The sequence below is a fragment of the Bubalus bubalis genome, chromosome 21 (assembly GCF_019923935.1).
Source record: "Bubalus bubalis isolate 160015118507 breed Murrah chromosome 21, NDDB_SH_1, whole genome shotgun sequence".
In the NCBI taxonomy this organism is placed as follows: Eukaryota; Metazoa; Chordata; class Mammalia; order Artiodactyla; family Bovidae; genus Bubalus; species Bubalus bubalis.
The window spans coordinates 52,376,609-52,400,484 of NC_059177.1; the positions used below are offsets into that span (position 1 = coordinate 52,376,609).

The following is a 23,876-nucleotide window of genomic DNA, read 5'->3' on the forward strand; positions in this document are numbered from 1 at the left end:
CCTGAGTTCCGGGGAGGATCCTGGGGTTCCAGGATTCCTAAGAGGAGACGAGGCAGTTCACATAGTTACCTCACAGGCCTCAAGGACTGTCCCAGAACCGTCTGGAATAATGCCATTGAATAAGCAAAGGCCCCTCCCCAGATCCAGAAGCACAAGGCAGGACTCTTAGAGCCATGCCGCTCATCAGCCCTGAAAAGCCCATGTCCCACAGGCTCTCAAGGGCCTTCCAAAGCCTGGCAAGTGCCCCCAACTGTCTCAGCACAACTTGCCCTGTTCTGGAGTCTCCGCCACCCCTCAGAGAACACACTGCAGAGGAAAGCTATGAGGGGGCAGCGCTGGACCTGACTGGCCATCACAGCCCTGATGTCAAACAGTACCACACCTCTGGAAAAGCTCCACTGGCTGCCCTGGGTCCCCGAGGAGCCCTACCTCAGAGCCCGCCTCACCTGAGGGTTGCTGGTATTGGAGGTGTCATCCCCACTGATGGTGGGCTCCGGCAGGCTGCCGTCCTCCAACACGTTGGAGAGACTGGAGCTGTGGCGGCCCTGGGCCATAGGGAAGGGCCGGGGTCCATCGAGCGGGGACGGTGTGCCAGGCTGGCTGGCTGGAGTGACAGTCCCGCTGCCGCTGCCGCCACCGGCAGTATTCCCTGAGCTCACACTGGCCCGCTCCAGGCCCAGCTCAAAGGGGGTGGCGAATGGGGAGAGGGCGTGGTAAAAGGCATCAGGGTCAGGGGCCTCTGGGGGCAGGAAGACGTCCGAAGGCTCAGGCGACTCGGTGGGTGGCTTGTGTGAGGCTGGCTCCGGGGAGGTGGGTGGCTCAGGGGTAAAGGGCAGGGGACTGCCGGCTGTGACAGCTTCCAGGACAAACAGCCGGGTCAGCACATCCTGCCAGCCGGCCTGGCGGGCCAGCAGCCGCACTATGTCTGGCTGTCCGTAGATGAGGTGGAAGAGCTGCCAGGCCAGGGCACAGGAAGTGAGGGACTCACTCGACAGCCTGCCCCAGCACCTCCTCAGGGGGCCTTTGCACGGGAGGCCTGCAGAGACCCCTCATCCCAGGCAGGCAAAGCCCTCAGGGTGGAAGCCACCCCACACCCCCAACGAAGCTTTCACTTTCCACTCACCTGACGACAAATGTCCAGGCGGACGCTGAGGTCGGCCTGGAGGGACAGTTGCACCACAGCCAACAGATCAGAGAGGTTCAGGCAATCTGGGAAGATGGCCAGAAAAGGCCTGAGGGACTGACCCCAGAGGGGGACTGCGCCCCGTTGCTGGGTCAGCCTTGGCCCTTGGACCAACACCTTCCTGATTCCCACCTGCCCTGTCTCCTGGATCCATGTCATCCCTCTACCTGGCCTGCCTCTTGGCCCCACCCAGGTTGTACCTGCCCCCAGGAACAGCTTGTAGAGGCCCTGGCAGAGCTGGGGGGAAACGGCGCCCTCTGGCAGGCAGGCAACGAGACCCTGGAGACCACACTCTCGCAGCCGGAGCCGCTGACGGCTGCGCTCAGGTAAGCGCTCATTCTGTTGCAGTCTGCGCAGGATCTGTGTGGGGTCATCATCAAGGGGAAGGCGTTACTGTAGGAGGGGAAGCCACCACACAGGGGTGGGGCTCCAAGAGAGGCTTGCAAAGACAGCTCCACCCACTAGCCCAGGGCCTTCTGCCCATCCCTGGACTCAGGCAGGGGCCCCAGTGAATGAGAATGCAGGGTTGGGGAGAGCTAGATATACCTTGCAGACTCGGTCAGGCAGCAAGGGCATGGGCCTCGGCCTCACCAGAAGTGCCAGCAGCACCTCAAGGTTCCCTGGCTCCAGCAGGAAGACAGCCAGAGACTCCTGTGCTGGGGAGCCCTGCAGCAGCGCCAGCAGCAGATCGAGCGCACCCACCACCTGGGGACACAAAGGCTTACGCTGAGCGCGCCCAGCCCCAAGGCCCGCAACATGGTCCACGCTCCACCCCTCATCCAGGCTTCACCTCTGCCAACCTCTAGCCTACCTGGCCATCATCACCCAAGGCCGCCAGGAAGTTTAGCACCACCTGCAGGTCATCAGCGGTAGAGCTCCGCACCAGAAACTCCCGGGCCAGGCCCAGGAGTGACGTCTGCACTGTGCGCAGGTCGTCCGCGGGTAGGGGGCGCTCGCGCTGCGGACTGGGCAGGTCCCAGCAGAGAGGTCACCCAGGGCCAGGGAAACCACCGGGGCATGGAAGGGAGGCGAGAACACGGAGGGCCGGCAGGTGAGCTGGGGGGCTGAACAGACCTGCCCCCAAGGCCGGAGGCTGGAGCATCAGCACCCCACCCCATCTGTCCCCACCAGCCTCACCTGTAGTGGACACGCAGGGCATCAAGGATGAACTGGACCCCATACTTCTTCCGCAGCTTCTGTCTGTGCTCACGGACTATGCTAGACACGTACTGGATGTGGCCTGAGCGGGCATCAGCAGAGGGCTCAGCCCACCAGGCTGAGCTGGGTTCCCTCCATCATCCAGGACAGGGCCATGCCACTGCCAGACCCCCCACCCCCACCCCGACCAGGGGAGGGTCGTCGTCCCCTCAGATCAGCTACAGGGCTATAACCTCTGAGAACGTCCACTGCCACCCTGGCTAGCGGCATCTCCTCACCCAAGTCGGCACACCTACCCAGGCGCACAGCGAAGTCGCTGAGGGTCCAGAGGTGAAAGTTGAAGAGCAAATGCTGGTAGAGCAGGTACAGGAGGGGCCCACTGCCCTCGGCTGCTACCTGCTCCATCAGCAGCTGGGCAGACATGAGCACATTCATGTCCATGGCCCAGCTGGGGACCTGGGAGGGGGCAGGAGCTGGGGTGAGATATCAGGCCCTGTCCACCCACTATCAGGCCTCCCAGTTTCCACCCTGCCCAGCACAGGCAGATGGACACAAACATCCTGCCTGCTCCAAACCCTCTGGCGGCTCCCTGCCCTCTGAAGTACAAGCTCCCAGCCTACTGTGCGGGTGTCCTGCCCCAGCCTGTGCTGGTATTTCCCCAGACCCTCTTGGCCCAACCCTGCCCCGCCTTTCAAATGCCACCTCTCCCAGGAGGCCCTCCCTGACTGATGGCATCAGGCACCCCGGCTTGGTCCCTCCAACAGCCCCTTGGTCAGATGAGGGAGTCCCCTCCCTGCCTGCCCCAGCAGGCCTCACCTTGCGCAAGAGGGCCCCGATGATGGCGGGCCCCTGGCAGTGCATCAGGCTCTCCTGATTCACGGGGTGGCCCTGCAGGAAGTTCCGCAGCATCAGCAGAAAGGCAGCCACTGCATTCTTCTCCATTCGCTCCTCTGCCACCACCAGGAAGGGGACAGGTGTGCGTCAAAGGCCTGTCAGGGGCTGCAAGACCTCAAGCACTCCAGCCCCCTGCCAGGCCAAGGTCTTCTCTCACCAACACAGGCATCAGGGACACTTTACCTGAGGACTTGCCCAGTGGGAGAAGCAGGCCCTGGGCACTGTGGCCAGAGGTCAGTTCGGGCCCCACAAGGTCATGTGTTTCTGCTGGACCTGCCTCGGCTTCCTGGGGTTGTGCAGCCACTCGCTCCAGCAGGGGCAGCAGGGCACCCATGCCTCCCACGCAGTTCACCACATCCTGTGGGCAGGGGGCCTCTGTGAGGGCAGCACCCCATCATCTCCTGCCCCCTCCACCCTGCAGACCCTCCAACCTGGAATCCTGGGTCTCCTTAAGACCTCCCAGGGCACAGAGCCACTCCAGCCCACCCTGCACACAAGTGCCTGTGCTCACACTTCCTGCACACACTGTCCACGTGGGCACACACCTTCACGTCCCAGGTCTCCACTCTATGGCCCGTAAGGCGGCCATCCAGCCCATGGCCAGGGGACAGGTCCAAGCAGATGTTGTTTTTACAGGCCTGGGAACAGGGGGTGAGCAAGGCTCAGTGTGGGTAGGGGGAGGCAGGCGATAAGAGGGCGGGAGCCAGGGGAGATTGAGCCAACTGCCCTGCCCCCCATACCTGAGGTGAGTAATGGAGGAGCAGTTTGGTGCCAAGTTCATGCAGTTCACCCTCAGGCTTGAAGGGTGCTGTCTCATTGGGCCCTGGAGGTGGGCAGGGGGCTTCAGACCTGGCTGGGCTTGCAGCCAGACCCCACCCAGAGCCTGCCTCTTCTCTGCCTTATCAGAGGACAGACCCTTGGGGATACCTACTCCCCACTGGAGCCCCTACTTTCGGGCCTGGACACTTTGTGAGACCCAACCTCTTGGGTCCTGGGAACAGGGGTAGGGCTGGGCGGGGCGTGGGGAGCATGCTGCATACCCAGGGCACACAGGACGCGCAGGGCAGCCGCCTGCAGGGCTTCATGGAAGATGGCCACAGCCCCCAGCTCGCCCTCCAGGGAGGTGGGGCTGCCCCACCGAGTGTCCTGCGTGCCGGCAAGGGTGGAGCTGATGCTGCCCTCCTGCAGGGGGGCCACCAGCCCGGACCCCCAGCCAAGCCCTGTGGTGGCCGGGACTGACTGGGAGCGGGTGAGCGAGGGGTGAGTGTGAGCCAGGGCGGCGGGGCCCGGTGGTGCAGGCAGCCCCGTGGTGGTGGTCGTTGTGCGGTGCCCAGCAGACCCGATACAGCAAGACGAGAAAGGCTGTGGGGGCCAGGGTTGGGGGGCGGTCAGTCAGGTCATGTTACAGCCTGGGGTTCCACCTTCCTCAGGGACCCCCAAGGCTGCACAGACCCCAGAGGCTGAGGCCTGTGGGGTGGGGGGCGGGAAACAGGGGCTCCAGGGCCCACCCTGTCCAAGGCTACCCAGCTACCCAAACCTCCCCAAACCCTGCCTGGCACACCTCACTAAGGGAAGGGCAGCGAAGGGGTGCTGTCTTGACCAGATGGCCGTCTTTGTAGACATGGACCAGGTTCTGGCTGAAGGGCCGGCGGCCGGGCACATGGACTATGGCCACACAGTGCTGCAACAGAAGTCACGAGATCAGGTGAGGCCCTGGTGTCCCCTGCACCTCCCCGGGCCACGTGAGGATGGAGGCTCACCCAGGCAGAGTCGGCAAAGGACACTTCAGGCAAGCTCATGGTCAAGTATTCCTTCCGGGTGCACACAGCCACCACCAGGGTCCCAGCCGCCGTGAAGAAGGCTTCAAACCCCGAGCCACTGCTGGTGAAGAAGCTGAGGGCCAGCCAAGCCAGTTAAGCCTGCTGGTTCTCCCGCTTACCCTGGCAGCCTGCCCTGACCCCTGGCAGTCACCTACCTGTACAGCTGCTTCCGCTGGAGCGGCTGGGTGGGGGTGGGGGTGGGGGCGGGGGCAGGCGCTCCAGCCGTGGGGTGCAGACAGAGCCAGGCATGGAAGGTGAAACCAGGGCCTGGCCAGCGCTGCACAGGGGGGACCATGATGCCCGCCATACTGGGTGTTAGGTCAAAGTAGCGTAGGGCTCGTGCTGGGCCCTGGTGCCGGGCCATGCCAGAGAGCGCGCGGATGATGGCACCTGCGTGGCGGGCCTGCCCAGCCTCTGCTCCGCCTGGCCCCGAGTCCAACCCTGGCGGCGGGCGAAGCAAGCGACGCAGCTCCGAGGGCCTTAGCGACACGTGGCCCAGTGCTTGCAGCAGTGCCAACAACTGCTCCTGGCAGCGGGCCCCCAGGGCTACCCCCTCGCTGAGCGTCTCCAGAAGGCAGCCCACCAGACCGGCCTGCACGCACGTGGCACGGCTGGCAGGGCAGCTGTCACAGAGCCACCAGAGGCGCTGTGCTAGGAAGAGCCGCAGCTCGGCCGTGGGCAGGGTCGGCAGCCACCTCATCAGCACCAGCACTGGCTGCTCGTTGCGGATCGGCGGTGGGGGACACGTGCTGTGGTCGCCCTCCACAGCCTGTGGGGGGAGAGGATGGGCTAGCCCCAGGCAACTGGCATGGAACAGGCCACCCTCACAACAGTGGGACTTCCTGCATCGTCCTGGGACTTGCTAACAAGCAATAGCTTCTGGACCCCATGCAGCTCAGAATCCTCGCCCCAGTGACCCTGACACACAGGGTCAGGACACAGGTCACACTGTGTACGGGCCACAGTCAGTATGGTCCCCCAAGGTGGAGAGCTCATCTTCCGTGCTTGCCCTGACTCAGTCCTGGCTGCCCACGGGGACCCTGACCCCCAGCCCCTGCCCTCACCATGTTAAGCAGCTCTTGCAACAGCCGATGGGTGGGGGGACCATGGCTCTGCAGGACCTCGTGCAGGTGAGGGTAGCCGATGCGCTCCTTAAACACCTCCTGTGCCAGGATGGGTGGGAAAGGCACGAGCACGGATGTGGGCCCCAGGGCACGCTCACAACCCATGGGAACCTTGGAGGAGGTTCAGGGCTCCCTCGCCCAGCTCTGACTCTGGGTCACGGTGACAGTAGGGGCGGGGACCCATGGCGGGATGGGGGGGAACGGTTCTGCCTCGGAGGGCTGCAGATGGTGGTCGGCCACAAGCATCCGTTCCCCTCCAGCCAGGACACCCAGCTCCCAGGACTAATGACGAATGACCATACCTGCCCCATGGGCTGATCTGCACCCCAGAGGGCAGGATGGCCACCTCCCCAGCTCACTTGCTCTGACAGCCATCAGCCAGACCCGTTCTATTTAACTCCACCCCATGGCCCTACTGTAGTGCGACGGCAGCATCCTCACCTTAGCGGAGGGGGAGCCACTCATGATGCAGGTCAGCACTCTGACCACGTGGACTGCAATGGCGTCCGTGTCCTGGTCCAGCACCTTGGGGTGGGGAGGGGCAGTCAGGAGAGGCAGGTGCCAGGATGTCGCAGCTGGCAGCACCCTGCAGTGAAAGGGGTGCAGGGACAGGAAGAGATGCCCCCAGGCCAGTAGCTGAGTGGGCTTGGGGCCCCAAGAGGGTGGCACCCTGACACGGACACCAGTGTGTCTACCTTTGCCCAAACTACTGTGACCTTCACCCTGACCTCAGGGCCCCCGCTGAACCGCTTGGCAAGACCCACTCTGAGAGAGAGGCCGGAAGAAGCCGAGGCTGGGAAGATCACCAGTGAACGCTTTTGCTGCAGCCCTCTGCCCACCACAGTCTGGTGGGTTCATAGGCCTCAGTCTCCACCCATCCCCACCCAAGCTAGACACACGTGCAGGCAGGCTGGCAAGTGCCCCATCACCCATGATGATTGACAGGGGGTCTGGGGATTTAGGGACAATCAATCACAGGATGTTAGAACCAAAAGAACCTTCGAGACCTTTAAGTCCTACCCTGCCCCTTTCCCCTAGATCCAGGTTGGGGACAGAGGCTCAGCCTGGACAGACCCGACAGCCCAAGGTGTGTTACTCCTTCACCCTGCCCTACGGAGGCGGTGAGGGGTCAGGAGGGCTTGCACAGTGTGTCAGCGAGCGCTAGACCATTTCAGCTCCGTGGGGCCCTTGGCCCCAGCTCTGCCCGACTCCCCAGGGGATCTCAGGCAATCTTCTTCCCCTGTCCAGGCTTCAGATTCCTCATCTGTAACAAGCAGGGGTCTCACCAGCCTCGCCTGCTTTGTAGAGGAATGGACCTGCAGGTTCTCAGAAAACAGCCAAGTGCAATAGACACATGGGGCTGCTTCATGAGGCCAGAGCAAGGGCAGGGCTCCGGACATGGGGGCCCAGGTGTTGAGCCACAGAGGGGGTGCCCCATGAAGAGCCCCCAACCAACACCTTACAGCCTCCTGGAGCCCGCAGGTGAGGTGAGCAGGGGGCACGGCATGAGGTCATGAGGGGATGGGGAACTCCCAGGGACCTGCTTAGGGCAAGTTCAAGGATTCAAGCAAAGAAGTGGCCCCATGCGAGGGACCCCCTCTGTGAGTGCCCACAGCCAAATCCCTGAGTATCTGGCCTCCTGTTTCTGCTTTGGTGCAATGGAGGTGGGTGGTTGAGTATCGAAGGTTCCTTCCGGCTCAGCAAAGCCAAACCCCAGCTCCCAGGACTAACACCAGGCAGGGCACAGATCCCTCCTGTGCGGCTCCCTGGGCTGGGGATCTGGAAGGCGGGTGAGAGAGCGTGGGGGACCCAGCCCCATCGCTAGGATCCACCAGGCCTCACACAGATCTGCTTGCTCCCCCTGCAAACTACAGAAAGGCTCAAAGAGGGAGCCCCAAGGGGTACATGCCCAGGGACGTGCGTGACTGAGGTGGTGTCAGCCTGAGGGTGGTACCTTCTGGACATCGGGCTCAGTCAGTAACCGGGTAGCCAGGTCACTGTCCCCCTCAGGGGGCGCCCGGGCCTGCAGGTACAGCTGTGGGGATGCGGGAGGGCATAAGGTGGAGGGGGCAGAGGAGAGAAAAGATGGGGGAAGGGTGGGGTTAGAGCAGGACCTGGGGCGGCTGCCAGGGCTCCCCCTGCAGGCAAGGATGCGCCCTGAGCCCCAGGCCAAGTGCCCCCCAGCACAAGGGCAGAGCAGGAAGCTGAGCCACCCACACCTGCCCAGAGGGACAGCGCCGAGGGCAGATGAGTGGGCAGGAGTAGACACCGAATCCGAAACAGCTGAGCCTTCCCTCCTGCCCGACACCTGGGACTGGGGAGAAGGGAAACGGGGGGCCAGGGCAGCTCCCGTCCTTCTACGACATCCTCTTCCTATGGGGTCCAGAGCATCCTGACTCCAAGCCCTCCCACTGAAGAGCAAGCCACCCCACCAGCCCCAGCGCATCCAACCCATTTGCTCAGCATCCACACATGGTGCCCCCAGCCTCTGGTTCCAGGCCCCTGACCTGGGCCCCGCCCACCTTGCTGTTCTGGATGAGGCGAATCAGGTGTTCAAAGCAGTTGTTGCTGAGGAAGGTGGCCTGCAGCACTGGCCGGTCCTCGCATGCCAGCATCATGGGGATGGCATCTGTGGAGGAGTCAAGGGTCAGCCCCGTCAAGCCTCTTGCCAGCACCACCTCTGGTCAGCCTGAAACCTTCCTCCCATGCTGCCCAGGCCGGCCTTTCCATCACCACTTGGGGCTTCCCCTGCTAATGCCACCTCCCTGAGAGGCCATACACACCAAGCATGCTGACCCGCAGAGTGACATGGGCTTCTTCAGGGTCCGGGCTCGGCCCGGCTGGCCAGTCGGTATTAAGGACGCGGAAGTAGCCCTCCAGCAGGGCTCGGAGCTCTGGCCCCCGCGGGGGTGCGCGGCTGGCGTGCAAGACGTGTACAGCACCCACCAGCACCTCCAGGGCCAGCGGCACCAGGCGGGGGTCCTGGGCTGGCCTGTGGCCCCAGCCCCGCACCACATCCAGCAGGCCCTGCACAGAGCCGGCACTCACAGCCTTCTGCCCATTCTCCTGCAGGTGTGGGCAGAGATGGGGAGTGGGTTCACCCAGCAGAGAAACCCCCAAACAGCCACTCCCTGGCCCACAGGCTCCTCCCAGCCTACCTTCCCTCCCGCAAGAACAGCTCCAAAGAGGTGGATGAGACGCAGCAGGAGCACAGAAGGCAAGCGGTCTGCATCTTGCAGGCTCTCTGGACAGGGGAGGGGGCAAGACAAGGTCAGCAAACTTGCAGGGCTGTGGGTCCAGGGGCCATACAGGAGATGGGTGCCCTGGGGTGGCAGGGGGAGACTGGGAGATCACATCTCAAGGAGAAGACTGGTTCGGTGCTAAGTGTCGTGACTCTGTGCCAGGGGTTCTCAGGAGGACACAGCCCTTCTTTGGGGAGCTTGTAAGGGGCATGGCCCTGCCCTAAGAGCCTAGCCAGATCCCTGGATCCTTAATCCTGAAAGCGAGGACCCCAGGGTGAGCGCCCCCCATACACACTTCCCCACGGCAACCTAGGGTTTAGTTTCTTAGATGCAAATCTCCTGGTCCCTTTGCACTGTGACGGTTGGAGCTTGCCGCGAGCAGCTCTGGGGGCCCTGCAGTGTCTACTACACAGATGCCCCATACACCATCCCCCACACCCGCACTGGGACTTCTAGGGGCTTTCACAGCGTCATATCTGGGAGGCCCACCTGGCCCTGCTCCAGCCAAGCTGGACAGGATGCCAGGACATGAACTGAAACCCAGAGAGCAGAAAGGACCAGCTCTGGGTCACATGAGTGTGTAGGGGCTGGGACCACGCAGGGTTGCCTTGACCGGTGGGATGGGGTGGGAGGCTTCCCCAGGAACAGGACCATGGCTGGAGAGCAGAGAGTGAGTGGGGCTGGAAAGGAAGGCTGTGGGAAGGAGCAGGATGGGATTCTGAGGGTGTCAGGCCCCCATAGAGGAATTTACAGCACAGAGAACAAAATCCTGCATGTATTAAGAAGAGTACTCAGGCTGTGGAACAGCAGAGCCAGGAAACTCCCCAGGGGCATCTCCCCTCTTGGAGGTATTGCCCCCACTCCAGACCCAAGCCCACGGCTCCCTGGGGCAACCCAGAAACACTGAGATATTTTCTAGCCCAAAACACCACCGCCTTCCCAAGCTGGCCTGCCCTTGTCCAGGCAGCACCCTGCCCTAGTAGTGGCTTAGTGCAAGTCACTCAGTCATGTGCAACTCTTTGTGATCCCATGGACTGTAGCCCGCCAGGCTCCTCTGTCCAGGGGATTCTCCAGGCAAGAATACTGGAGTGGGTTGCCATTTCCTTCTCCAGGGGATCTTCCCGACCCAGGGATCGAACCCAGGTCTCTGATATTGCAGACAGATTCCTTTATCATCTGAGCCACCAGGAAATACCCTGCCCTAGGCCCATCTGAGATCCTGGCCAGTCTCCCTCCAATGAGAGGAGAGGGGAGACCCAGGGGCATAAGGTGCCCAGGGAGAACAGGTGCCCAGAGATGTCCTGAGGGGTTAGCAGGAAGGGGGGACACCTACTGTAGAGACTGTCATGCAGAAGTGAGGAGACTGGGTGGGGCTACAGGGACAAAAAGACTGGACCAGGCCAGAATGGGGTACAAGTCACTGGGGGGATCCAGGAGATAGGAGAGAAGCAGGGAGGCAAATCAATTCCCCCCTCAGAAAAGAAATTACTCATTTTGTGCAGACGTGCCCTTCCTCTCCTCTCTGCCCCTCAACTCCCATTTCCCTATAGAGGCCCATTCACATTCCTTCTCCCAGCACCAAGTGCAGCCACGGTAAGTGGGTCCTTACTACATGTGCGATGGGGAAACCACAGGAAGGGGCTCGGGTATGAGGGCGGGGCCAGATGGAGCCGAGTGGGATGGGGGTGGGGCCTGACCTCGGAAAAAGGCGCTGAATTCAGAGGGCAAAGCAGCTGGAGGGAACTTGTATTTGCTCTTCTCCTTGGCGCTGATGACTTCCCTGGGGGGGCGGGGATGGGGCAGGGGCCAAGGTGAGGCCAGCGCACTCCTCCTGGGTCACACCCCCTCAGGGGCCTGCACCCCGGCCCCTCCCACCCCTGCACCTGGGCCACCCCCATCCTCTCCCCGGTCTTCTCTGGGTCCTCTGCCAGTGGGCCACCTCTCACCCCCTGTGCTGGCGCCGCCAGGTCTGGTATGGGTCGAAGAGGCCCTCACAGAGGAGCAGGGCATGCAGGGCTACATTCTCTAGCTGGGGCCCACGGTCCTCCTGCGGTGGTGGGGGTCCTTTCAGCTGTAGGCAGACGGAGAGGGTGGAAGGGTGTTAGCTGGGCCGTGGCTACCACCTGCCACCCCCAGGGTAGAGGCCACCTCACCTCGGCCACCAACTGGGTCAGCAGCGCCAGCACCCGGGGCGCCAGCACCCGGCCCCAGCCCGCCTCTACGTTCTCAGGGTTCCTGATGAGTGAATGATGGGAGAGGTCCCAGTGATATGCCAGTACCTACCCCGGGCCCCAGCTCCATGCCCTCCCACCGTGGAGAAGACAACAGGGACCCACCTACAGAGGACGACGAAGAGCTTGAGCAGCAGCAGGGCTTGTTCCAGGTCCCCAGCATCCAGCTGCTCGGCCAGCACGTGCAGCGCGTCCAGAGGGAGCAGCGGCACCTCGGCACCCACCTCCTCTGGCCTGCGGGGGGCAGGGGGAGGCGTCACTGGGCACCGAGGACCCTCAGTCTCCCACCCTCTGAGGAGCTCCAGCCTCACCTGCGTGGCTCCAGAGAGGAGAGTGAGATGCTCTTCTCGAAGGCACCCACAAAGGCCTTCAGCCATTGCTGCAGGTAGCCCAGGTCCTTCTGCAAAGGAGGGCGCAGGAGGGGCACAGTGGACAGAGGCGGGGAGTGAATGGGGGTGGAGAGAGATTGCAGGCAGAGCAGGAGGGGAGGTTGGGGGTGGGGAGAGAAAGGGGGGAAGACAGGAAGTGGAAGGTCAACATCAGAGGACTGCCCGACATACTGACCACTCTCCCAGGCACCCCTGTCTGCACTTCTCGGCCTCCCAGTCTCTGCTCCCACTTCCTAACTCTTGGGGATCCAGGCAAGCCTGACACCAGCAGGGGAGGAGCTTAAGTGTGTACATGTCTAGAGTGTGGCTGTGGCCCACAAGGGTGCTGGGGCTACAGGTCTCCAACCCACTAGCCTCCCTGAACCCAAAGCTATGGGCTGGGCTCTTGCTTGCTACCTTCTACCAGCTTCGCAGGCACCACCTCCAGGAAACCTTCCTGGACTGTACATCTCAGGATGCATGTGCACCATCGACCAGGCAGAGCCATGCACACACAACACCCCACCCACATGTGCAGGTGCAATGCCTGACCTCGCCCCAGGAACCTCCACCCACCCTGGCTGGTTACCTGGACCCCAGGTCCCAGAGCTGGTTCCATGGGCAAGAGCGACAGCCGCTGAGCCCAAGTCTGGGCGCCACCAGCCAGGGAAACTTTGGTGTGAACGGGAAACGTCCCCTCCCGCCCTGGCCCCTGGGGCAGGAAGCGCAGAGTCACGGTGGGGGAAGGGGGCCGCTTCCTCCCGGCAGACCGCAGGGATGTGGGGGGGCCTGGGGCACCCAGGGCCCAGCAAAAGAAGCTGTGAAGGACCCAGCCTAGCGCCGGGGGTGGGGCCTGCAGCACAAAGGGGCGGGGGTCACACTGCCCTGGGTGGAGTTTATGGACAGAAACTAGTTGTACAGGCGTGAAGTCCGGCCTATCTAGGGACAGGCTGTGGTCCCTCCTACAATAGTGCCCTTCATTCAGGGCACCCACAGCTCCCTGAGCAGGGTCTGAGGCCTCTGGCCCAGGAAATGATACTGGAAGACTCATCCATACCTTTGCCCTGCCCTCAGGCCAAGTCTTGTCTTGGCTCCCCATTGGCCCTGCAGCTCTCTTTGCTTCAGGGACACAGGTAGCCCCAGACAGCCCTGACCTCTAAGCTCCTCCCAGAGCATAAAGTGGGCGGTAGCCTGGAACTAAGCTCCTCCTTCCATCCCTCCACCTTCCTTCCTTCCACGCTGGCGTCGTCTGGAGTTCCCATCTAACAGTAGGGCCCAGAAGGCAACTTTTGTTTCCCAGGGGCAGAGGGGAAGGACAGGGACTAAAGTGGAGAAACTTTACGGGCCAGGGACTTATCACAGGCAACACCCCGATACTGTTCCCCGGCTGCCAAGACCTCAACTCCAGGACCTGCACAACTATCTTTGCATGGACAGCTCATTTTTTGGCCACTTGTGGGCCTCAGACCACAGGGCCAGGACTGAACGGTCCCCAGGGAAGAGGGTCTGACCCCAGCAGACTGGGTCAGGCCCCCCAGAAACTGCGGCAGAGCAGCCTTCCACCCCGTGGTCGAACCCTCTCATACATTTTGTCACAGAGGTGAGACCCAGGCAGCTCAGAGAGAGGGTGCGGCCACCCAGGTGCACACCACCAGGACTTTCTGCCGGTCAGTTCTCTTTGGTGACCTCGCCACCCTATACTGCTGGCCACCTCCCTGCTCACCTACCTCTGTCCATTCCATACCTCTCCTCTCCACAGACCAGCAAGGACACCAGCATGCCCAGCCCTGAAAACACCAGAGCCGGCCAGGGCTCTCAAGACTATTTCTTCTGAACTCTTCCCATGGCAGATGGGAAAACGGGGGCCCTGAGGGGATGCCTCATGCACTACCACAGCTGCAGCTGTACCTCTGAGGATGCTCAAAGCCAGACCCATGCTCTAGGCCAGGCCCACTCACGGTGGCTCGAGTCAGTCAGCCCAGCTGACCACACAACTCACGACTCTGCCTTGGTGATCCCACACATCCCAGTCTACCTGCAGAACTCTCCCAACACCATCCTCCCTTCTACTCCTAAACCACCCCTAGTCAAGCCACCGTCTCTCCCACCCAAAACATGAGTCTCTTTTGCCCACTGTAGCTCTGATGAGCACCTATAAGCCACATATGATCATGTCCTCCCTCCCTGGACCAAAGATAAAGGCTCAGTTGCTAAGCCAGGCATCCTGGGTCCCTAGTCCAAGCAGGGCCTGCTTCTCCAGCCTGTCTGGCCTTCGTATCTGTGATGCATACTCTCCTGTGCAGGCCTCTGCTCCCCACCCAAGCCCCGCTGCCCATCTGTGACTTGTGCTTGTGGTACTTAAGCAGGAATCCTTCACCCTCTTCATGTCCATCACCTCGATCGGCCCTCCCAGACCCGGACAGGCCCCCTCAAACTCTGCACACCTCCTGCTTCCTGTCCCTAGAACCATATCCTCTGCCTGTCTGGTCTTGTAGACTTCCAGCAGGTCCAGGCTGGGCCGGGTTCAGGGCTGAGGCAATGCAGGCGGCAGCCTCGGTGGGTTCTGGAGGGGTCTCTGAAGCACAGGTCTAGGCAGGGGAAGGGGCAACTGCCTGTGTTGACTCTGTGGATCTCACCTCTTCACCCCTGGACGCCTCAGCCTGGCTCTAACCCGGGTCCTATGGCTTGAGGCTGCAGTGCTGGGGACTGGGAGGCTGAGCAGAGCAGGGGCCTTGTGCATGGAGGCAGTGCCACGTGCAGAAGTTTCCAGAGCCTGAAAGAGGCGGCTGTGCTGCCTGGGCTCCCGCACTCCTCTCAACACTCCGCCTCGCCGGCTCCTCCTTCCCACTCCAGCTCTGAACAGGAGCATGGGCAGGCCAGCCCAATCCCCACCCTACCTGCCTGGCCCAGGGTCCCAACCCTGCCCCTCCCGTCAGGAAGGTCAGGAGCAGCCACACCCCGCCCTGGGCCCTGCAGCAGGGAGAAACTGTGGTGTGGCGGAGGTCAGTTTCCCGGGGTGGGGGGGTGGTTCTCAGAGTCACCCCTGTAGGGACCCCAATTTATGCCCCACCAGCCTTGAGGACACTCAGTGCTGAGGGAGGGGAGCTCCCAAGGGCTGGTGAGGCCCTGAATGGGCAGGGAACCACCACTTCCTCAAACTCTGAGATAACCGGGAGGATGGGTGGGCACGGCTGTCTGTCGGGGGGACAGGGACCACTGAGCGCCTGGCGCCACGCGGAGACCTGCCTGCCCTACCCCAAGCCTGACAACTGCTCCGGCTTACTCTGTGTCCCAGGCCCCAGACTTTGCCCCAAATCCTCCATCACCATCAAACACAAAAGTTCCTTAAACAGCACCCAGCGCCCCCCAGGGCACATCGGTTACACCACTGTTGGGGCAGCTGGCCGGCCGCCCTACCACAAGCTCAGGGTATGTCCACTGCCGACACCTCCAACTGAAGCCCCACTGGCGTGGTGCCCACCTCACCTCCAGCCTCACGTGCCACATTCACTGGATGCCCCCTGGGTATTACTCACTGTCCCCACCCCCACAGGTCTGCATGTGTTTGGCTTTCTGTGCTTCCTCTGCCTGAACGTTCCCTATCAGACTCAGCACCTCCCACAAGATGCAGCTCTGTCTGGAACTTCAGAGGTCGGGGGTCCCACACTGAATGTGGGTAAGAGCATGGGTTCTGGAGTCCAGTCCCGATTCTTACACTTGGCAGCTTACTTAACAGTACTCTCTCAAAAGGGAACCCTCCTACACTGTTGGTGGGAATGCAAATTGGTACAGCCACAATGGAGAACAGTAGGGAGGTTCCTTAAAAAACTATAAATAGAGTAATCATATGGCCCAGCAATCCCACTCCTGGGCATATATCTGGAAAGGAAAAAAAAAAAAAAATTCTTTGAAAAAAATACATGTACCTCAGTGTTCACTGCACCACTATTTACCATAGCCAAGATAGGGAAGCAACCTAAATGTCCATCAACAGAGGAAAGATTAAAGAAGATGTGGTACATATATACAATGGAATATTATTCAGCAATAAAAAGGAACAAAATAATGCTATTTACAGCAACATGAATGGATCTAGAGATTGTCATACTAAAAGAAGTCAGGCAAAAAGACATATTATGTGATATCACTCATATGTGGAATCTAATTTTTAAAAAGTGATATGGATGAACTTATTTACAAAACAGAAACAGACTCACAGATTTAGAAAACAAATTCATGGTTACCAAAGGGGAAAGGTAGAAGCGAAGGATATATAGGAAGGTTGGGATTAACACACACACACATATATACATACATATATATATATATAATAGATAATTATAAAGGAGTATAGCCTAGGAAACTTTATTCAGTGCTCTAAAATAACCTACATGAGAAAAGAATCTGGAAAAGAATAGACATATGTACATGTGTAACTAAATGACTTTGCTACACACCTGAAACTAACACAGATTGTAACTCAACTATAATACAAACAAAAATCTAAAAAACAAAAAAGCCACAACATTAACCTGTTTCAGCTGCCTCTTTAAAAATCCTTGCTTTGTTTAACAGGTAAAGGCTCCCCGACCACACCCACCAGCATGTGGTAAGGTGAGTGGGCTCTGCCTTCCCAAGCCCTTGGCGTTCTACAGCATCCCTCTCTTCTCCCCACCCACCTCCATGAGTGACACATGAGAGGCAGACCTTGGCTCACTGGCTGAACCAAGGTCCCAAGGGCTACTCCTCAGCTGGGTTGTCCAGGCAAGTGGAATCGGAGGATCATGGTGGACCCTGGGTTAGTGTTAGGAGCAGGGTAGGGAGAGCAGACCAAGGCTCCACAGTGGTGACTCCTCCCAGTCAGCACCCCTTCTCCTGGAACAGGCAAACAGAAATGGGATAAGGTGGATGGAGCCCGATCAGGATGACCTCTTTCAGGCCTGGGCATCTTCCCAGTCAGCATCAGGAGGGGGATGGCAATGTCAAGCTGAAAGTGGCTTTGGGCTACACCAGGAAGACTGGAGGTCAGACTCGGAAGACCTCAGGCCAAGGAATGAAACGAAGATGGGGACTTCTCCAGGGCCAAGGCAAGTGAGACTAGTGGTCCAAGGGCCTAGGTGGCTGGGCCAGCCGCTCCCCTTACCTGGGGAGGGGTTCTTGAAAGGCATGGACCTTCTGGTCTCCGTAACACCCCTTGGGGCTTAACCTTCCCCTTGTCCTATCACTATGGAAACCAAGAATTTCCTTTCAGGGTCCCCATAGTAACCGACCTGTTTCCATGGGGACCCCACACTTCCACATCAGCTCCCCAGTTGCCATAACAACTCCAGTGATTACCAGCCCCTCCCCCAACTCTGGGCTCTGTGCTACTCTCCCCATTACCTCAGTCTCTCCCTCTTCAGTTGCCTCAGTAATGAAGGCAGGGAGGAGGAAACCCTGGTTGCCCCTATGAGGTATGGATGGGGATTGGTGCGGCCAAGCAGCAAGGAGGTCCTTTTCCTCATCTCAAGAGGGTGAACTGAGGCATAAGAAGAAATATGGCCCAGCTAAGGTCCCAGAGGGAGCAGAGGGCCTGACTAGGCTTCCATGATGCAGCAGAGCTCATCAGTCAGGGTGAGGGACCAGGAGGGGTGGGCAAAGCAAGGTCAGCTGGAGTTCTCACCTGACCTCCCTGGAGCCCCATGTCCTCAATGACATAAACGGAGTTCAGCCTGGGGTCCGCACCTGCACCCTCAACATCTGTCCCGACCTTTGGGTCCCCAAGTGCCCCTCAGCTCTCATGCACCCCAGTGCTCCCTTTCACTGGAGGGCTACCGAGCAACACTGCTGCTCCAGCTGCAAGGGGGCCACTCATCTGCATCTTTTGCATCACCTTTACACACCAGTTGCTAGCCTTTGGGTGCTGTCCCCAGTCCCCTTATCCTTGCACCCACTTCCTAAGCCCTCACTGGGGAAGCCCTTGTGGGGGGGTCCTCTCGGTGTGCTGCCACCCGTCCCTCTCACTCCTGACATCCTGCCTCTCATATTTCCCATGGCCATGTGCCTGATCCTCCCTGTCCTGCACCCTCAGATCTCAAGGCCCAAACTCCATCCTCTGGCACCACATCCCTGACCAGTAACTGCTCTGGGGCCTAATGCCTCCATTCAGCTATTCAGCTAATACCCAGGGAGCACCTACTAAATATGAGGTGAAACCGTGCAGCAGCAAGCACAACGAGGGTGCAAACGAGGACATGCCTGGGCTGAGGTCCAGCTCGGTCAGGGTTGGGGGGACAGGGCGCAGACCCACCTGAGTCCTGCCCATGGGGCTAGATCTTTCCTGGGCAAAGGAGCGCAGGACAGAGCTGGCTGGAGCTCTGCTGGACAACCTTTGTACGACCCTGCCTTGGTTTCTCCCTTAAGGCCCTGGGAGGCTCGGACTGAGTGATGTCTAGGGCGCACTCTGCTCCTCCTTCAGTAGCCACCCACAGCCCCCTCACCCACTCGTGGCCCCCAGAGGTACGGGGTGAGTGGGGCTGAATCTAAGGTCTGTGAGGGGAAAGGAAAGGCAGAAACGGGGGTGCTCCCTGGGCGGGCCCAAACCCACAACTGGGGAAACAGGTTTGCCAGCTGATGTCAGCTCTCACTGCTGAAGGGAGGGGTGAAAGTATTGGGGGACCTACTGGCTGGGTGGCTGGCCAGCTCAGGGTTTCTTAATAGCCTCTATCGGTTCAACCCCTTACCTATCTTCCCCTCCTCTGAGCACACACACAATAGGTCCCTGCAGGGCTCTGACGAGGACAGCCACCAACCACTCCAACCACTCCCTGGGAGCTCAGTGCAGAGGGTGGAGACCACGTTCCGGGAGCAGGAGCAGGACCAAGCCGGCAGGAAGGCCGTGCTGGGAGGCTGGCTGGAGCTTCCTCTCCCCAGGAAACCTGGCCCCTCCCGGCTCCTGGGTTCACACTCATATCCTGGATTTGTTTGCCTGGCCCCAGGCTGTCCCCTGCCTGCCCAGGCTTCCAAGGCTACAACCAGCTAGCCTGTGCCCCACACCTCCCAAATGAGGTGAGGAGCAGGAGGGGGAGAAGGGACTCAGCACAGGTGAATGCTAAACACCTGTGAGGGACTGACTGCCTGCAGAGCTCAGCCAGAAGGGGCAGCAAGAGGCACCCATGTTGGAGGTACAGTTCTGGGAAACCAAGACACACCTTCCCCAGCAGCATGCCACCCTGCCCGAAGACCCACCATTAACAGCCCTCAGACTCATCACCTCATTCAAGCCCTTCACCTGATCACGGAGAAGAAACTCACAACCAAGAACCCGCCCACGACCACGGGGACAATCAGAAGCACAATTAACATCCCTCAGATCAAGCCCCCCTTCACCTGGTTACAACTGAAGGACGTGAAGACCAAGAACCTGCCCGCAACCACGAGGGCAATGAGAAGCATAAGGGCCAGTGGCAAGTTTCCTCCTAAAGCTTTTCCCCATCACAAGGACCAGTCTTTGGACATAGAGACAGATAAGCCGGGGGAACAGGATCCAATGGAGCAGGGAAGCAGAAAACTTCTCTGGCCTAGACCAGTCATACTGGCTACCCCAGTCATACTGGCTACCCCTCTGCAGAGTCCAGGCCAGGATTGTGCCAAATTTACAGATATGGAAACGGAGCTCAGGGTGTAAACAGTATGCATGCCCTGAATCACACCAAAGATGGACTCTACTCCATTTACTGCCTCCTGCCAGATGCCTGGATTTCTCACCACCCAAGAGAGCTCAAGAAGCTATGGCCTTTGTGGCCTGGATTCCTGGTCCCTGGGGCCCCAGACCTAACCTGCAGTCCCGAGAGACAGTGGGCTAGCCTCTTCTCAGAGGGCCCGCTGATATGAGCATGAACTTCCCCCCAGTGCCCAGATCAGGAGCACACAATAGTCCATTGTGCCCAAGGTGCACCTGAGCCAGGAGTGTGATGCCAGGCAGGTGCAGGGAGGAAGGTTGGTGCTGGGTGAAGGGCAGAGGGGTGTTGCCCTGGGTTCTCTCCCTGCTGTGGATACAGAAGGAAAGTGGGGCCCTATGTGTTCGATACAGTTTGGGGGACACCTGTGTTGCTCCCATCACCTTGAGGCCACTTAAGGTAATCAATGAGGCAGGATGAGAATCTCAGGAGACAATGGTATCCCTCCATCCCTTTCAAACATCCCTCCCAGCTTGTCTGCATTCCCCGTCTCCACCCTCAGCATCCAGAGAAAATCTTTTCTTTGGGCTGGACCCCCGGTAACCCACACCCTCCTCCGCGCCCGGGGTTGGGGTGGGGCCGGCTGGGGTCAGGAACTCACCACGGTCAGTTCGCTGCAGCGGATCTGATGAGTTGACCCAAGACCGAAGTAGGGACCTCCCACCCAGCCCACTCAGACCCGTCGACCAAGACTACCCAACTGGGCGCAGTCAGGAGGAGCAAGCCCAAATGTAAAGTAAGCCTCCCAACCCGGCCAGTCTCTTTCCCGCCCCCGCCGGGGCCTCAGTTTCCCCATCTGTAAAAGGTAAAGGCCGGCTTGGTCCAGGCCTCTCTCCTCCGGCACAACCGATGCTACCCAGTCCGCACCCATGAGGCTCCAGTGTGGCGCGCGCCCGTAAGGACCGACCCCCAAGTGTAAACGCCAGAGGGACCAGCGGGCCGGGGGCGCACACGTGCGTGCGGAGCCGGAGCAACCCCGGCTCGCGCGCAGATACGCGGCCCAGGTTGTGCCGGGCGCAGGTGCAGCAGGCGCCGGGCGCGCGGAGCTGGGGGCCCGGCGGGCGCGGGGCGGGGCGGGCTCACCTGCGCGTAGTAGAGCAGCCACAACTCGTAGAGCCGCTCCGAGGCGGCCATGGCCCGATCGGGCTCCGGCGCTGCCGCACACCACCTGCCGCCACCGCCTCCTCCTCCGCGCCGCCCGCCGGTTGCCCTCGGCCAGGCCCATGAGCGGAGGGCGTCACTCCAGGGCGGAGCGGCGCGGTACTACTGGGGAAGTAGTACTGGCCCCCGCCGCGCTCCTCCTCCTCCCGGTCGGCCGCCGCCCGGCTTCCTGCACTTCGGCGGCTGCCACCGCCGCCCCACCCCTCCCGGGACCGAGCAGAAGGCGGGGAGCCCGGCGGGAGGAGGGGCCTGAAGTCAGGGCGGCCCGGAGGGCGCCCAGCGGCCCCGCCCCCTCCCAGTGCCTCGGGTAGGGCCAATCTGAGCCTTCCGGACTGGGGTCGCGGTCTGGGATTCCAGGCTTGCCCCAGGTCTAGACCTGACCGACACGCAGCCCGCCTGGCTGGAACGGCCACCATTTGTGCAAGGGAGAGGCTCGCGGGCTTGGGGGAAGGGGCTGCGGGCCGCGAGTAGATGGGCAGTGTCCTTCAACAAGTTGTGAGGACAGTAACCGTGACGACCACTTGTAGAACTTACTACGTGCCAGGTGCTGGTCTAAGTGCTTTATGCGGAGACCGAAGTGCCACCTTTTTTTAAATCCTATTGTTAGTGGAGCAGGCTAGTGTGACAGGAGTGTGGAGTGGGGCTCGGGGATAAGAAAACTAGGACAAAACTCAAATAGCTCTGGGCGAGCAGTTTCCTACACCTGTTTAGCAGTAGTCTTCACCTCGCCTGGATCCCCTCGTTCAGGAAGCCTTCCTAGATGCTCCAAGTGGAGGCAGCCTCCACTCCAGGGTTCAGCACTTGGTTCACATCTTTTAACTTCAAGAGGATAAAGGCTAAAGGGTGCCTCGTGTCTCTGTTTGACAGGCAGAGAAACTGAAGCCCCGATGGGCCAAATGAGGACCATTTGGGCAGCATGAACAGGGACAGATGCCAGACAGTTTTCAGAACCAGTGCCAACCATCACCTCGGGCCTCTTTCTTTCCCTACTTTCCCCAGCCCCAGCTCCCTGAGAAATGAGGAGGGCCCTTGTTGTTGGCCAAGGGTAAGGCCCTCTATTGGGGCTGCAGGGGGTGGGGTTGGGGTTGCAGGACCCAGAGAGTTAACATCAATTGGAGGAATTGACTAGTCTAGAGCCCACTAGACCCCTATGGCCAAGAGGAGACAGACTCTGTCTCCATACCCATCCTATTCTGTCCTCGTGGGTTCACGGGCATCTCCTCCACTCTGGCCTTTTCCCCTGCCCCATCTATCCTACTTCTGACATTTCCTGAGCACTGACTATCTTCATATTGTGTATCACCTGGATACCTGGAAGGGCACCCCACACAGTGCAAGGGAGAGAGCACCAAAAGGCCCAGGTTAGAGGTCAAGAGGGTCATTTGTGGGGACAGGCTAAAAAGGGTTATGTGGCTCTGGAGATCTCCGTTGGGAACTGGAAAGGAAGGAAGGAGTGGGTGTCCTGGGAGACCGCAAGCAGGGAACAGCCTTGTTGAGACAAGTCACCGGTGTAGGCGGGCGGGTTGGGGGGCATGGCCTCCTCTCCTCAGGAGATGGGAGGAAGTGTGGCTCTGGGAACCTGGATAGGCTATCAGAAGGTACTGACTTCAGCCAAAGAGGTCTGTCTGTTGTCGGTTGTCAGGGCATGTTAATTAACTTGAGAAAGGATACCGTGGCAGCTCCATCTGCGGAGCGGTGCACCTATTGGCCAAGGTCACACCAACTCTCAGCTTAGTTCTCAGGAACTAAGCTCAGGATGGTCTCTTGGGGCCCTTTGGGCCAAGCTGGGGTTTGCTCTTCTTCAGGTTAGGTAGTCTGGCTCTGGGTACTCTGCCACCCCATGAGGGGTTCGAGGTGGGAGGGGAGCAACCTTGAACCCAGAAGAAAATGGTCATTTAGCCAAGCCCTGCTCTGCTCAGGCTCTGTCTGAGCTGACAGCGGCCAGAGAAGGGCCCAGGGGCCCATGAACAAATGTATCATGGAAGCCACTGGTATCTTAAGAGGAAAGGAAAAGCAGACCACTTAATCTGGGGTCGGAATGGAGTCAGGGAAGGCTTCCTGAAAGCATTCGAGCCTTGAAGAATCGAACTGGACAAAGATGGGTCAGTTCAGTTCAGTAGCTCAGTCGTGTCCGACTCTTTGCGACCCTATGGACTGCAGCACGCCAGGCCTCCCTGTCCATCAGCAACTCCCGCAGTTTACTCAGAAAAAAAAGATGGGTCAGCGAATTGCAAAGTGGCGCCTAGGTAAAAACCAGAGAGAGCGATGCGCTCTATCCTCCTTCACTCAGGTCTGGCTGCTCTTGCCGCTTTTTTTCCTAATTGGCATTGGACGAATCGAGCCTTGGAGCCTTCTTTACCGGCCCCGAAGAGTTCGGAGAGTCGCGAGGGAGGAAGAAGGCGGGTCCATTGGTTGGCTTTCAGGTCTTCCTGCTCTCCCATTCTCGTCCCTGGATTGGCCGCGAGAGGCTCATCTACACCTTGGGCCTGCGCGCTGAGGGGCGAAAGAAGGTTGGGGGAGGGGGTTGTCTGTGGGCAAGATGGCGGCGACTGCAGCCGGTGTGGGCCGATTAGAGGAAGAGGCGTTACGGCGAAAGGAACGGCTGAAGGCCCTACGGGAGAAAACCGGACGCAAGGTGAGGAATGCCCTGTGAGGGCCGTGGCTGAAGTAACCAACGTTTGGATCCGCCATAGCGACGAGAGGGCAGGGGGCTGCTGGGAAAAGGCAACGGCCGAGGTCACGCATGCGTGCTGTTGGAGCATGCGCACTGCGTCTGTGCCGGCCCAGTCTGTGTGGCTTTGCTAGAGCTGTTAGTCCTTCGCTGGTGCTGTCGCGCATGCGTAGCCACGGGTAGGGCAGTGGTCGTCGCTCCGCAGTCCCTTTGGCCCCTGTGTTTTCCTTATGGGACTCCAGGGCCACTACGAGTTTCGCATGGTCATTGGTTTAGGCGTGGTTTGTTCGCGTCTGAACACGCTGA

At 60.2% G+C, this 23,876-nt stretch overlaps 2 protein-coding genes across 6 annotated transcripts in view; one reads left to right on the forward strand and one right to left on the reverse strand.

The window, feature by feature from the left end:
* Positions 1–21,029, reverse strand: part of NBEAL2 (neurobeachin like 2) — a 30,372-nt gene extending 9,343 nt beyond the window's left edge. For 2 of the 5 annotated variants that reach the window (XM_044933885.1, XM_044933887.1), the window contains exons 1-27: positions 12,610–12,736; positions 11,964–12,052; positions 11,758–11,886; positions 11,575–11,656; positions 11,368–11,492; positions 11,119–11,201; positions 9,338–9,423; positions 8,963–9,245; positions 8,702–8,808; positions 8,134–8,214; positions 6,621–6,704; positions 6,120–6,218; positions 5,211–5,824; positions 4,996–5,128; positions 4,797–4,916; positions 4,276–4,597; positions 3,976–4,058; positions 3,781–3,873; positions 3,419–3,593; positions 3,158–3,291; positions 2,638–2,797; positions 2,321–2,423; positions 1,995–2,148; positions 1,730–1,888; positions 1,384–1,543; positions 1,124–1,209; positions 447–953 (exon numbers count right to left, since the gene is read on the reverse strand). In XM_044933885.1, the coding sequence (XP_044789820.1) occupies positions 447–953; positions 1,124–1,209; positions 1,384–1,543; positions 1,730–1,888; positions 1,995–2,148; positions 2,321–2,423; positions 2,638–2,797; positions 3,158–3,291; positions 3,419–3,593; positions 3,781–3,873; positions 3,976–4,058; positions 4,276–4,597; positions 4,797–4,916; positions 4,996–5,128; positions 5,211–5,824; positions 6,120–6,218; positions 6,621–6,704; positions 8,134–8,214; positions 8,702–8,808; positions 8,963–9,245; positions 9,338–9,423; positions 11,119–11,201; positions 11,368–11,492; positions 11,575–11,656; positions 11,758–11,886; positions 11,964–12,052; positions 12,610–12,639 (4,281 nt within the window). In that variant the 5' untranslated portion in view covers positions 12,640–12,736. Of the gene's footprint in view, positions 1–446; positions 954–1,123; positions 1,210–1,383; positions 1,544–1,729; positions 1,889–1,994; positions 2,149–2,320; positions 2,424–2,637; positions 2,798–3,157; positions 3,292–3,418; positions 3,594–3,780; positions 3,874–3,975; positions 4,059–4,275; positions 4,598–4,796; positions 4,917–4,995; positions 5,129–5,210; positions 5,825–6,119; positions 6,219–6,620; positions 6,705–8,133; positions 8,215–8,701; positions 8,809–8,962; positions 9,246–9,337; positions 9,424–11,118; positions 11,202–11,367; positions 11,493–11,574; positions 11,657–11,757; positions 11,887–11,963; positions 12,053–12,609; positions 12,737–20,821 lie in introns of those variants that run through there. The other 3 variants (XM_006065215.3, XM_044933888.1, XM_044933886.1) reach the window with 3 other exon arrangements.
* A 2,233-nt stretch (positions 21,030–23,262) lies between these two features.
* CCDC12 (coiled-coil domain containing 12) overlaps positions 23,263–23,876 on the forward strand; it is a 36,338-nt gene continuing 35,724 nt past the window's right edge. Inside the window, exon 1 of the mRNA XM_006065217.3 lies at positions 23,263–23,534. Coding sequence (XP_006065279.1) covers positions 23,439–23,534 — 96 coding nt within the window. The 5' untranslated portion in view covers positions 23,263–23,438. The remainder of the gene's footprint in view (positions 23,535–23,876) is intronic.